The 15,184-nt window shown below is 52.4% G+C and overlaps 1 protein-coding gene across 1 annotated transcript in view; it reads left to right on the forward strand.

Annotated features, from left to right (window-relative positions):
• Positions 1-15,184, forward strand: part of LOC110521105 (signal-induced proliferation-associated 1-like protein 1) — a 156,323-nt gene that overhangs the window by 117,234 nt on the left and 23,905 nt on the right. The window contains 6 exon segments of the mRNA XM_090233232.1: positions 1,767-1,815; positions 1,818-1,933; positions 2,047-2,153; positions 3,796-4,077; positions 7,320-7,463; positions 8,107-8,240. Of these exon segments, the coding sequence (XP_090089358.1) occupies positions 1,767-1,815; positions 1,818-1,933; positions 2,047-2,153; positions 3,796-4,077; positions 7,320-7,463; positions 8,107-8,240 (832 nt within the window).

Below are 15,184 nucleotides of genomic sequence, written 5' to 3' on the forward strand. Positions count from 1 at the left end.
TCTGTCTACCTCAAGACTATCTCTGTCTACCTCAAGACAATCTCTGTCTACCTCAAGACAATCTCTGTCTACCTCAAGACAATCTCTGTCTACCTCAAGACAATCTCTGTCTACCTCAAGACAATCTCTGTCTACCTCAAGACAATCTCTGTCTACCTCAAGACAATCTCTGTCTACCTCAAGACAATCTCTGTCTACCTCAAGACAATCTCTGTCTACCTCAAGACTATCTCTGTCTACCTCAAGACAATCTCTGTCTACCTCAAGACAATCTCTGTCTACCTCAAGACTATCTCTGTCTACCTCAAGACAATCTCTGTCTACCTCAAGACAATCTCTGTCTACCTCAAGACAATCTCTGTCTACCTCAAGACAATCTCTGTCTACCTCAAGACAATCTCTGTCTACCTCAAGACAATCTCTGTCTACCTCAAGACAATCTCTGTCTACCTCAAGACAATCTCTGTCTACCTCAAGACAATCTCTGTCTACCTCAAGACAATCTCTGTCTACCTCAAGACAATCTCTGTCTACCTCAAGACAATCTCTGTCTACCTCAAGACAATCTCTGTCTACCTCAAGACAATCTCTGTCTACCTCAGACAATCTCTGTCTACCTCAAGACAATCTCTGTCTACCTCAGACCGGTCTCTGTCTACCTCAGACCGGGCTCTGTCTACCTCAGACCGGGCTCTGTCTACCTCAGACCGGGCTCTGTCTACCTCAGACCGGGCTCTGTCTACCTCAGACCGGGCTCTGTCTACCTCAGACCGGGCTCTGTCTACCTCAGACCGGGCTCTGTCTACCTCAGACCGGTCGCTGTCTACCTCAGACCGGGCTCTGTCTACCTCAGACCGGGCTCTGTCTACCTCAGACCGGGCTCTGTCTACCTCAGACCGGGCTCTGTCTACCTCAGACCGGGCTCTGTCTACCTCAGACCGGGCTCTGTCTACCTCAGACCGGGCTCTGTCTACCTCAGACCGGGCTCTGTCTACCTCAGACCGGGCTCTGTCTACCTCAGACCGGGCTCTGTCTACAGTGCTTTGAATTGCACAATTGAACATGCTTGATCACTTACCAGTCATTCTGTCCTCCTGACTGACGCTGTTATTTGTTATGTTGCACTGCAAACAAACTAATCACCTCCACTCTCCCCCTTCTCTCCCTCTCTCCCACTTCTCTCTCTCTCCCCCCCCTCTCTCTCTCTCTCTCTCTCTCTCACTCTCTCTCTCCCACTTCTCTCTCTCCCCCCCCCCCTCTCTCTCTCTCTCTCACTCTCTCTCTCCCCCCCCCTCTCTCTCTCCTCTCTCTCTCTCTCTCTCTCTCTCTCTCTCTCTCTCTCTCTCTCTCCCCCCCTCTCTCTCTCTCTCTCACTTCTCCCCCCCCCCTCTCTCTCTCTCTCTCACCCCCCCCCCCTCTCTCTCTCTCTCTCTCTCTTGCTCTCTCTCTCTCCCCACCTCTCTCTCTCTCTCCACTTCTCCCCCCCCACCCCTCTCTCTCTCCCACTTCTCTCCCCCTCTCTCTCTCTCTCCCCCCTATCTCTCTCTCCCACTTCTCTCCCCCCCCTCTCTCTCTCTTCTCTCTCCTCTCTCTCCCCCCCCTCTCTCTCTCTCCCACTTCTCTCCCCCCCTCTCTCTCTCCTCTCTCTCCCCCCCTCTCTCTCTCTCTCCCACTTCTCCCCTCCACCCCCCCCTCTCCTCTCTCCCACTTCTCCCCTCTCTCCCACTTCTCTCTCTCTCTACCCCCCCCCCCCCCCCCCCCACCAGTACCTGACTAAGGGTTGTGAGACGTCTGAGATGACACTACGTCGTAACGGCTGGGCCAGCTGGGTTTCCATGTCAACTACGAGGGCATCGTGGCAGAGGTGGAGTCGTACGGGTACGCCTGGCAGGCCGGGCTGAGGCAGGGCAGCCGATTGGTCGAAATCTGCAAGGTATGTCATTTTAAAGTTGTAGATTTCATTGTGTCGTTGGATCATTCTTGTGTGTTTTGTTTGTAAATATTATTGATACCATATAATGGTATAAAATCAACCATTCTGTCAAGGTTGCCGTGGCGACTCTGACCCACGAGCAGATGATCGACCTGCTGAGGACGTCGGTCACCGTCAGGGTGGTCATCATACCCCCGCACGAAGACGCTACGCCACGCAGGTGTGTGTGTGTGTGTGTGTGTGTGTAAGGGTTGGTGTGTGTGTTTGTCTGAGGGGTTGGTGTGTGTGTTTGTCTGGGGGGTTGGTGTGTGTGTGATGGTCAGATTAGTGATTCTGAGGTCGTCATTATCATGTCAACCATGTGTGTGGAGTCTAACCTCCGCTTCTTACCTGACCCTCCTCTCTCTTCCTCCCCCTGTCTCCTCCAACTCCCCTTCTCTCTCTTCCTCCCCCTGGCTCTTCCTCCCCCTGGCTTTTCCTCCCCCTGGCTCATCCTCCCCTGGCTCATCCTCCCCTGGCTCTTCCTCCCCTGGCTCTTCCTCCCCCTGCCCCTTCCTCCCCCTGGCCCTTCCTCCCCCTGGCCCTTCCTCCCCCTGGCCCTTCCTCCCCTGGCCCTTCCTCCCCCTGGCCCTTCCTCCCCTGGCCCTTCCTCCCCCTGGCTCTTCCTCCCCCTGGCTCTTCCTCCCCCTGGCTCTTCCTCCCCCTGGCTCTTCCTCCCCCTGGCTCTTCCTCCCCCTGGCTCTTCCTCCCCCTGGCTCTTCCTCCCCCTGTCTCCTCCAACTCCCCTTCTCTCTCTTCCTCCCCCTGGCTCTTCCTCCCCCTGGCTCTTCCTCCCCCTGGCTCTTCCTCCCCCTGGCTCTTCCTCCCCCTTTCTCTTCCTCTCCCTGTCTCCTCCAACTCCCTTTCTCTCTCTTCCTCCCCCTGGCTTTTCTCCCCCTGGCTCTTCCTCCCCCTGGCTCTTCTCCCCCTGGCTCTTCCTCCCCCTGGCTCTTCCTCCCCCTGGCCCTGCCTCCCCCTGGCTCATCCTCCCCCTGGCCCTTCCTCCCCCTGGTCCTTCCTCCCACTGGCCCTTCCTCCCCCTGGCCCTTCCTCCCCCTGGCCCTTCCTCCCCCTGGGCCCTCCTCCCCCTGGCCCTTCCTCCCCCTGGCCCTTCCTCCCCCTGGCCCTTCCTCCCCCTGGCCCTTCCTCCCCCTGGCCCTTCCTCCCCCTGGCTCTTCCTCCCCTGGCTCTTCCTCCCCCTTTCTCTTCCTCCCCCTGTCTCCTCCAACTCCCCTTCTCTCTCTTCCTCCCCCTGGCTCTTCCTCCCCCTGGCTCTTCCTCCCCCTTTCTCTTCCTCCCCCTGTCTCCTCCAACTCCCTTCTCTCTCTTCCTCCCCCTGGCTCTTCCTCCCCCTGGCTCTTCCTCCCCCTGGCTCTTCCTCCCCTGGCCCTTCCTCCCCCTGGCCCTTCCTCCCCCTGGCCCTTCCTCCCCCTGGCTCTTCCTCCCCCTGGCTCTTCCTCCCCCTGGCTCTTCCTCCCCCTGGCTCTTCCTCCCCCTGGCTCTTCCTCCCCCTGGCTCTTCCTCCCCCTGGCTCTTCCTCCCCCTGGCTCTTCCTCCCCCTTTCTCTTCCTCCCCCTGTCTCCTCCAACTCCCCTTCTCTCTCTTCCTCCCCCTGGCTCTTTCTCCCCCTGGCTCTTTCTCCCCCTGGCTCTTGCTCCCCCTGGCTCTTGCTCCCCTGGCTCTTCCTCCCCCTGGCTTTTCCTCCCCCAACCCCCCCCCCCGGCTCTTCCTCCCCCTGGCTCTTCCTCCCCCTGGCTTTTCCTCCCCCTGCCCCCCCCCCCCCCCCCCCGGCTCTTCCTCCCTCTCCCTCTCTCTCTCTACAGAGGTTGCTCTGAGCTCTACCGTATCCCAGTGGTTGAGTATAAGAGCAGTGGTGAGAGTGCTTCGTTTGACTACAAGTTCCCGTTCCGCAGCAAAGACAACAAGTGGCAGAGAACCTCCAGTAGTCCCCAGCAGTCCCTGACGGCCTCCCCCAGCCGCACACCCCAACCGGGCCGTCAGCCTGGGGAGCTCTGGGGGAAGACTCTGTCTGCTGAACGCCCAGAGAGAAACGCTGCTATACCACGCAGTGTTAGTAGTGATGGACGGCCGCTGGATACCAAGAGGTAGGGGAGAGGAGAAGGGGAGGGGTAGGGGAGAGGAGAAGGGGAGGGAGGTAGGGGAGAGGGGAGGGAGGGAGAGGAGAGGGGGAGGGAGGTAGGGGAAAGGAGAAGGGGAGGGAGGTAGGGGAGGGAGGGAGTAGGGGAGAAGGGGAGGGAGGGGGTAGGGGAGAGGAGAAGGGGAGGGAGGAGGTAGGGGGAGAGGAGAGGGAGGGAGGGGGGTAGGGGAGAGGAGTAAGGGGAGGGAGGGAGGGAGGTAGGGAGAAGGAGAAGGGGAGGGAGGGAGGTAGGGAGAGGAGAAGGGGAGGGTGAGGGGAGGGGAGAGGAGAAGGGGAGGGAGGTAGGGGAGAGGAGAAGGGGAGGGAGGGGGTAGGGGAGAGGAGAAGGGGAGGGAGGGGTAGGGATAAGGGGAGGGAGGGGGTAGGGGAGAGGAGAAGGGGAGGGAGGTAGGGGAGAGGAGAAGGGGAGGGGGAGGTAGGGGAGAGGAGAAGGGGAGGTAGGGGAGAGGAGAAGGGGAGGGAGGGGGTAGGGGAGAGGAGAAGGGGAGGGAGGGAGGTAGGGGAGAGGGGGAGGGATGTAGGGGAGAGGAGAAGGGGCGGTAGGGAGGTAGGGGAGAGGAGAAGGGGAGGGAGGTGGGGGAGAGGAGGAAGGGGAGGGAGGTGGGGGAGAGAAGGAAGGGGAGGGAAGTAGGGGAGGGAGGTGGGGGAGAGGAGGAAGGGGAGGGAAGTAGGGGAGGGAGGTAGGGGAGAGGAGAATGGGAGGGAGGTAGGTAGGGGAGAGGAGAAGGGGAGGGAGGTGGGGGAGAGGAGAAGGGGAGGGGGTTAGGGGAGAGGAGAAGGGGAGGGAGGGGGTAGGGGAGAGGAGAAGGGGAGGGAGGTAGGGGAGAGGAGAAGGGGAGGGAGGGGGTAGGGGAGAGGAGAAGGGGAGGGAGGTAGGGGGGAGGGGGAGGTAGGGGAGAGGAGAAGGGGAGGTAGGGGAGAGGAGAAGGGGAGGGAGGGGGTAGGGGAGAGGAGAAGGGGAGGGGGAGGGATGTAGGGGAGAGGAGAAGGGGCGGTAGGGAGGTAGGGGAGAGGAGAAGGGGAGGGAGGTGGGGGAGAGGAGGAAGGGGAGGGAGGTGGGGGAGAGGAGGAAGGGGAGGGAAGTAGGGGAGGGAGGTGGGGGAGAGGAGGAAGGGGAGGGAAGTAGGGGAGGGAGGTAGGGGAGAGGAGAATGGGAGGGAGGTAGGGGAGAGGAGAAGGGGAGGGAGGTGGGGGAGAGGAGAAGGGGAGGGAGGTGGGGGGAGAGGAGAAGGGGGAGGGGGTTAGGGGAGAGGAGAAGGGGAGGGAGGTTGGGGAGAGGAGAAGGGGAGGGAGGGGGTGGGGGAGAGGAGGAAGGGGAGGGAGGGGGTGGGGGAGAGGAGGAAGGGGAGGGAGGTGGGGAAGGGGAGGGAGGTGGGGGAGAGGAGGAAGGGGAGGGAGGTGGGGGAGAAGAGGAAGGGGAGGGAGGTGGGGGAGAAGAGGAAGGGGAGGGAGGTGGGGGAGAAGAGGAAGGGGAGGGAGGTAGGGGAGAAGGGGAGAGGAGAAGGGGAGGGAGGTAGGGGAGAGGGAGAGGAGAATGGGAGGGAGGTAGGGGAGAGGAGAATGGGAGGGAGGTAGGGGAGAGGAGAATGGGAGGGGGGTAGGGGAGAGGAGGAAGGGGAGGGAGGTGGGGGAGAGGAGAAGGGGAGGGAGTTAGGGGAGAGGAGAAGGGGAGGGGGTTAGGGGAGAGGAGAAGGGGAGGGAGGTGGGGGGAGAGGAGAAGGGGAGAGAGGTGGGGGAGAGGAGAGAGGTGGGGGAGAGGAGGGAGGTGGGGGAGAGGAGGAAGGGGGAGGGAGGTGGGGGAGGAGGGGAGGTGGGGGAGAGGAGGGAGGTGGGGGAGAGGGGAGGAGGGGGAGGGAGGTGGGGGAGGAGGAGGAAGGGGAGAGAGGTGGGGGAGAGGAGGAAGGGGAGGGAGGTGGGGGAGAGGAGGAAGGGGAGGGAGGTGGGGGAGAGGAGGAAGGGGAGGGAGGTGGGGAGGGAGTGGGGGAGGGAGGAAGGGGAGGGAGGTGGGGGAGAAGAGGAAGGGGAGGGAGGTAGGGGAGAGGGAGAGGAGAAGGGGAGGGAGGTAGGGGAGAGGGAGAGGCATGTTTCTTCTCCTCTGATAACCCCCCCCCTCCAGAAAGTCTCCAGGCAGTGAGAACTATGCTCTGGTTTCCTCTCTGGCACTGGGTCAGGGTCAGGGTCTGGGTTAGGGTCTGGGTCAGGGTCTAGGTTAGGGTCTGGCTCTGGGTCAGGGTCTAGGTTAGGGTCTGGGTTGTAGTCTGGGTTATGGTTAGGGTCTAGGTTATGTTCAGGGTTAGGGTTATGGTCTGGGTTATGGTCAGGGTCTGGGTTATGATCAGGGTTAGGGTCTGGGTTATGGTCAGGGTCTGGGTTATGGTCTGGGTTAGGATCAGGGTCTGGGTTAGGGTCTAGGTTAGGGTTAGGGTCTGGGTTAGGGTCTAGGTTAGGGTCTGGGTTATGGTCTGGGTTATGGTAAAGGTCTGGGTTATGGTCTGGGTTAGGATCAGGGTCTGGGTTAGGATCAGGGTCAGGGTTATGTTCTGGGTTAGGGTTATGGTCAGGGTCTGGGTTATGGTTAAGGTCTGGGTTATGGTTAGGGTCTGGGTTAAGGTCTAGTTTAGGATCTGGGTTAGGGTCAGGGTCTGGGTTATGGTCAGGGTCTGGGTTATGGTTAGTGTCAGGGTCTGGGTTAGAGGTCTGGGTTAGGGTCTGGGTTATGGTTATGGTTAGGATCGGGGTCTGGGTTATGGTTAGGATTATGTTTTGGATCTTGGTTAGTGTCTGGGCTATGGTTAGGATCTGGGTCAGGGTCTGTTTTATGGTCAGGGTTAGGATCTGGGTCAGGGTCTAGGTTAGGGTCAGGGTTAGGATCTGGGTCAGGGTTAGGATTTGGGTTATGGTCAGGGTTAGGATCTGGGTTAGGATCTGGGTTATGGTCAGGGTCTCTGTTAGGATCTGGGTCTGGGTTAGGATCTGGGTCAGGGTTAGGATCTGGGTCAGGGTTAGGGTCTGGGTTAGGATCTGGGTTAGGGTTATGGTCAGGGTTAAGATCTGGGTTAGGGTCTGGGTTATGGTCAGGGTTAGGATCTGGGTCAGGGTTAGGGTCTAGGTTAGGATCTGGGTTAGGATCTGGGTCAGGGTCTGGGTTAGAGGGTTATTGTCTATTCTGTGTTATCTCAACCCCTCCAGAATGTCTCCAGGCAGTGAGAACTATGCTCCGGTCTCCTCTCTGGCACTGGGCCGTTCTCCTCACAACCGATCTTCCCTGTCCAACCTCTCCTTCTCCAGTGACACCTCGCAGCATTGGAGGACTCAGAAGTCCATGCCCGAGGGGTAAGAGATGGGAGTGGCCACCCCTCATAGCCTGGTTCCTCTCTAGGTTTCTTCCTAGGTTTTGGCCTTTCTAGGGAGTTTTTCCTAGCCACCGGGCTTCTACACCTGCATTGCTTGGGGTTTTAGGCTGGGTTTCTGTACAGCACTTTGAGATATCAGCTGATGTAAGAAGGGCTATATAAATACATTTGATTTGATTTGAGTGTGTTCATGGTCTGTAGCATACTTAACACAACCCTTTATGTAATAGTTAAGGAAGATGTTGAAATGGGTGATGATTGGAAAGGAATGACGCACTATATCCAACTATTGTTTTGAGTTGTTTTTCCCCATGTGAAAACGCTGTGGCGCCTGTTGACCAGCGTGTGTCCATTACAGAGAAGCCGAACGTCATGAATTGTATTAGTCGCTAATGGCATCTTTATTCCCTCTGTAGGGAATAGTTTGCCGTTTGGTACGTTCTGCCCATAACTCTCCTTTTTAATGTACTTTACATGAATTGTCTTTATCTATGCTATTATAATATGGCTAGCTCATGTTGTGTTCCTAGCATATGACATGTCTGCCGTTATGTTCTGCGGGCGACATCATGTCCAACATTTTTATTCAATTGGTTGTGCGTGCTTGTGCGTGCGTGTTCTAGGTTTGGAGAACACAGACAACACTCCCCTCTGTCTACAGAGCGACAGGTGGTAGGAGAAGGCGGGGCTAGTGGAAAGTCCACACCTAATTGGCCGAGAGTGGAGGAAGGGGGCGGGACCGACAGAGGTTCTACAGGTGAGATTTAACCAATGGGAAAGAGATACTGTCAAACCACTGACAAGAAGCAGAGTATAGGGCATCATTATATAGTGATGTCATAGTATAACAGAAATATATTGGACCATAGTGATGTCATAGTATTACAGAAATATGTTGGACCATAGTGATGTCATAGTATAACAGAAAGATATTGGACCATAGTGATGTCATAGTATTACAGAAATATATTGGACCATAGTGATGTCATAGTATTACAGAAAGATATTGGACCATAGTGATGTCATAGTATTACAGAAATATATTGGACCATAGTGATGTCATAGTATAACAGAAATATATTGGACCATAGTGATGTCATAGTATTACAGAAATATATTGGACCATAGTGATGTCATAGTATTACAGAAATATGTTGGACCATAGTGATGTCATAGTATTACAGAAATATATTGGACCATAGTGATGTCATAGTATTACAGAAATATATTGGACCATAGTGATGTCATAGTATTACAGAAATATATTGGACCATAGTGATGTCATAGTATTACAGAAATATATTGGACCATAGTGATGTCATAGTATTACAGAAATATGTTGGACCATAGTGATGTCATAGTATTACAGAAATATGTTGGACCATAGTGATGTCATAGTATTACAGAAAGATATTGGACCGTAGTGATGTCATAGTATTACAGAAAAAACATACACTGGTCGGAAGAAAGTAGAACACGTTACTGTGAGATGTTGAGTACTTTCAATGCACACACAGCTACTCCTACACACACCTACTCCTAAACACACACCTACTCCTAAACACACACCTACTCCTAAACACACAGCTACTCCTAAAGACACACCTACTCCTAAACACACACCTACTCCTAAACACACACCTACTCCTAAACACACACCTACTCCTAAACACACACCTACTCCTAAACACACAGCTACTCCTAAAGACACACCTACTCCTAAACACACACCTACTCCTAAACACACACCTACTCCTAAACACACACACACACACACACACCTACTCCTAAACACACACCTACTCCTAAACACACACCTACTCCTAAACACACACCTACTCCTAAACACACACCTACTCCTAAACACACTCCTACTCCTACACACACCTACTCCTAAACACACACCTACTCCTAAACACACACCTACTCCTAAACACACAGCTACTCCTAAATACACACCTACTCCTAAACACACACCTACTCCTAAACACACAGCTACTCCTAAACACACACCTACTCCTAAACACACACCTACTCCTAAACACACACCTACTCCTAAACACACACCTACTCCTAAACACACACCTACTCCTAAACACACACCTACTCCTAAACAGACACCTACTCCTAAACAGACACCTACTCCTAAACAGACACCTACTCCTAAACACACACCTACTCCTAAACACACACCTACTCCTAAACACACACCTACTCCTAAACACACACCTACTCCTAAACACACAGCTACTCCTAAAGACACACCTACTCCTAAAGACACACCTACTCCTAAAGACACACCTACTCCTAAACACACACCTACTCCTAAACACACACCTACTCCTAAACACACACCTACTCCTAAACACACACACACACACACACACCTACTCCTAAACACACACCTACTCCTACACACACCTACTCCTAAACACACACCTACTCCTAAACACACACCTACTCCTAAACACACAGCTACTCCTAAACACACACCTACTCCTAAACACACACCTACTCCTAAACACACAGCTACTCCTAAACACACAGCTACTCCTAAACACACAGCTACTCCTAAACACACAGCTACTCCTAAACACACACCTACTCCTAAACACACACCTACTCCTAAACACACACCTACTCCTAAACACACAGCTACTCCTAAACACACACCTACTCCTAAACACACACCTACTCCTAAACACACACCTACTCCTAAACACACACCTACTCCTAAACACACAGCTACTCCTAAACACACAGCTACTCCTAAACACACAGCTACTCCTAAACACACACCTACTCCTAAACACACACCTACTCCTAAACACACAGCTACTCCTAAACACACACCTACTCCTAAACACACACCTACTCCTAAACACACACCTACTCCTAAACACACACCTACTCCTAAACACACACCTACTCCTAAACACACACCTACTCCTAAACACACACCTACTCCTAAACACACACCCACTCCTAAACACACACCTACTCCTAAACAGACACCTACTCCTAAACAGACACCTACTCCTAAACACACACCTACTCCTAAACACACACCTACTCCTAAACACACACCTACTCCTAAACACACAGCTACTCCTAAAGACACACCTACTCCTAAACACACACCTACTCCTAAACACACACCTACTCCTAAACACACACCTACTCCTAAACACACACACACACACACACACCTACTCCTAAACACACTCCTACTCCTAAACACACACCTACTCCTAAACACACAGCTACTCCTAAACACACAGCTACTCCTAAACACACACCTACTCCTAAACACACACCTACTCCTAAACACACACCTACTCCTAAACACACACCTACTCCTAAACATACACACCTACTCCTAAACACACACACACACACCTACTCCTAAACACACACACACACACCTACTCCTAAACACACACCTACTCCTAAACACACACAGAGAGAGCCTCCTCTCTGTCTCATATTATAGAAATAATGTGTGTGTGCGTACCTGCTGCTGTGGGGGACGGGAGTGCTTCCCCAGGCTCTTCCTGTATGAAACGGCTGTTGGCTTTGACAGCACTGACAGCCCTACACTTCAGCCATACCTCTCTTCCTCCTGTCAGAACACACACACACACACACACACACACACACACACACATACACATATATATATATATACACACATACATACACACATATACACGCACACACACACATATATATGTACACACACATATGTATACACACACATATATATATATATATATATATATATACACACACACATATACACACTTCTAAGATCCACAGGTGCTGTTAAAACCCCATTTTGAATTTCTCTTCAGCAATGTCAAATCAGATTACCTCGTCTACGCAACGCCACGCAGATCTACACTACATGACCAAAAGTATGTGGACACTTGCTCGTCTAACATCTCATTGCATAATCACGGCCATTAATATGGAGTTGGTCCCTCCTTTTGCTGCTATAACAGCCTCCACTCTTCTGGGAAGGCTTTCCACTAGATGTTGGAACATTGCTGCTATAACAGCCCCCACTCTTCTGGGAAGGCTTTCCACTAGATGTTGGAACATTGCTGCTATAACAGCCCCCACTCTTCTGGGAAGGCTTTCCACTAGATGTTGGAACATTGCTGCTATAACAGCCTCCACTCTTCTGGGAAGGCTTTCCACTAGATGTTGGAACATTGCTGCTATAACAGCCTCCAGTCTTCTGGGAAGGCTTTCCACTAGATGTTGGAACATTGCTGCTATAACAGCCTCCACTCTTCTGGGAAGGCTTTCCACTAGATGTTGGAACATTGCTGCTATAACAGCCTCCACTCTTCTGGGAAGGCTTTCCACTAGATGTTGGAACATTGCTGCTATAACAGCCTCCAGTCTTCTGGGAAGGCTTTCCACTAGATGTTGGAACATTGCTGCTATAACAGCCTCCACTCTTCAGGGAAGGCTTTCCACTAGATGTTGGAACATTGCTGCTATAACAGCCTCCACTCTTCTGGGAAGGCTTTCCACTAGATGTTGGAACATTGCTGCTATAACAGCCTCCACTCTTCAGGGAAGGCTTTCCACTAGATGTTGGAACATTGCTGCTATAACAGCCTCCAGTCTTCTGGGAAGGCTTTCCACTAGATGTTGGAACATTGCTGCTATAACAGCCTCCACTCTTCTGGGAAGGCTTTCCACTAGATGTTGGAACATTGCTGCTATAACAGCCTCCACTCTTCTGGGAAGGCTTTCCACTAGATGTTGGAACATTGCTGCTATAACAGCCTCCACTCTTCTGGGAAGGCTTTCCACTAGATGTTGGAACATTGCTGCTATAACAGCCTCCACTCTTCTGGGAAGGCTTTCCGCTAGATGTTGGAATATTGCTGCAATAACAGCCTCCACTCTTCTGGGAAGGCTTTCCACTAGATGTTGGAACATTGCTACGGGGCCATTCAGCCACAAGAACATTAGTGAGGTTGGTGCACTGATGTTGGGCGATTAGGCCTGGCTCATAGTCGGCGGTCCAATTCATCACATCGATGTTCAATGTGGTTGAGGTCAGGGCTCTGTGCAGGCTAGTCAAGTTCTTCCTCACTGATCTCGACAAACCATTTCTGTATGGACCTCGCTTTGTGCACGGGGACATTGTCATGTTGAAACAGGAAAGGGCCTTCCCCAAACTGTTGCCTCAAAGCTGGAAGCACAGAATGATCTAGAATGCCATTCATTGTATGCTGTAGCGTTAAGATTTCCCATCACTGGAATTAAGGGGCCCTAACCATGAAAAACAACCCCAGACCATTATTCCTACTCCACCAAACGTTACAGTTGCATTGGGGCGGGTAGCGTTTTCTTGGCATCCGACAAACCCAGATTCATCCGTCTGGCCTACTGCCAGATGGTGAAGCGTGATTCATCACTCCAGAGAACGCGTTTCCACGGCTCCAGAATCCAATGGCGGCGAGTTTTACACCACTCCAGACGACACTTGGCATTGCGCATGGTGATCTTAGGCTTGGCCGTGGAAACCCATTTCATGAAGCTCCCGACCAACAGTTTTTGTGCTGACGTTTTGCTTCCAGAGGCAGTTTGGAACTCGGTAATGAGTGTTGCAACCGAGTACAGGTCCAATTCTGTGAGCTTGTGTGGCCTACCACTTCGCCGCTGAGCCGTTGTTGCTCCTCAACGTTTTCTCTTCACAATAACAGCACATACAGTTCACCGGGGGCAGAAATTTGACAAACTGACTTGTTGGAGAGGTGGCATCCTATGACGATGCCGCGTTGAAAGTCACTGAGCTCTTCACTGAGCTCTTCAGTACAGGCCATTCTGCTGCCAGTGTTTGTCTATGGAGATTGCATGACTGTGTGCTCGTCAGCAACGGGTGTGGCTGAAACAGCCAAATCCACCAATTTGAAGGGGTGTAACCCAACCCAGTATAACCCTGTCCAGTATAACCCTGTCCAGTATAACCCAACCCAGTATAACCCAACCCAGTCCAGAGAACCCAGTCCAGGTTAACCCAGTCCAGGTTAACCCAGTCCAGGTTAACCCAGTCCAGTATAACCCAGCCCAGTATAACCCAGCCCAGTGTAGCCCAGTCCAGTATAACCCAGTCCAGTGTAACCCAGTCCAGTGTAACCCAGTCCAGTATAACCCAGTCCAGTATAACCCAGTCCAGTATAACCCAGTCCAGTATAACCCAATCCAGTAAACCCAACCCAGTATAACCCAGTCCAGTAAAACCCAGTCCAGTATAACCCAACCCAGTATAACCCAGTCCAGTAAAACCCAGTCCAGTCCAGTATAACCCAGTCCAGTATAACCCAGTCCAGTATAACCCAGTCCAGTATAACCCAACCCAGTATAACCCAGTCCAGTAAAACCCAACCCAGTATAACCCAGTCCAGTAAAGCCCAACCCAGTATAACCCAGTCCAGTAAAGCCCAACCCAGTATAACCCAGTCCAGTAAAACCCAACCCAGTATAACCCAGTCCAGTAAAACCCAACCCAGTATAACCCAATCCAGTATAACCCAATCCAGTATAACCCAACCCAGTATAACCCAACCCAGTATAACCCAGTCCAGTAAAACCCAGTCCAGTCTAGTATAACCCAGTCCAGTATAACCCAGTCCAGTATAACCCAATATAACCCAGTCCAGTATAACCCAGTCCAGTATATCCCAGTATAACCCAGTCCAGTATATCCCAGTATAACCCAGTCCAGTATATCCCAGTATAACCCAGTCCAGTATATCCCAGTATAACCCAGTCCAGTATAACCCAGTCCAGTATATCCCAGTATAACCCAGTCCAGTATATCCCAGTATAACCCAGTCCAGTATATCCCAGTATAACCCAGTCCAGTATATCCCAGTATAACCCAGTCCAGTATAACCCAGTCCAGTATATCCCAGTATAACCCAGTCCAGTATATCCCAGTATAACCCAGTCCAGTATATCCCAGTATAACCCAGTCCAGTATAACCCAGTCCAATATAACCCAGTCCAGTGTAAAGCCCCAGGGATCCTGTAAATCAGTTGTATATGTAATTCTGAAGATTTCAGCCCAGTGCTGGCCAGTCCAGTTTAGCCAAGCATCACTCAATCTCTCTCATCCTCTTCTCTCTACTTCTCTGACCTCTTGACCCCTCAATTTCTCTCGTCCTCTTCTCTGACCTCTTGACCCCTCAATCTCGCTCATCCTCTTCTCTGACCTCTTGCCCCCACAATCTCGCTCATCCTCTTCTCTGACCTCTTGCCCCCACAATCTCTTCTGGTGATGACGTCCTCTCCTCCATCCTGAAATAACATCAGTCATGGTCACACCATAAAGGGGCAGAAACCTCGGCCACACACACTGAGACACACACACACACTGAGACATACAGACACAGAGACACACACAACACACGAAGAGAGACACACACAAGATACAGAGACACACACAGAGACACATGGAGACACACACACACACAGATACAGAGACACACACAGAGACACATGGAGACACACAGACTCGTTAGAGAGAAGGCAGACTGCACAGAAGACAACTGCTGAGGGGTGAAATATGGTTGAAATCATTCTCTGTTTACCATGGACTGCTGTTATGACACTTCTACTGTTCTTCATCATCTCTACAGTCCCTCTCTGTTTTCTCTCTTCATCATCATCATC

Source organism: Oncorhynchus mykiss, chromosome 4 (assembly GCF_057628025.1).
Source record: "Oncorhynchus mykiss isolate SJ-2025 chromosome 4, ASM5762802v1, whole genome shotgun sequence".
Classification (NCBI taxonomy): domain Eukaryota; kingdom Metazoa; phylum Chordata; class Actinopteri; order Salmoniformes; family Salmonidae; genus Oncorhynchus; species Oncorhynchus mykiss.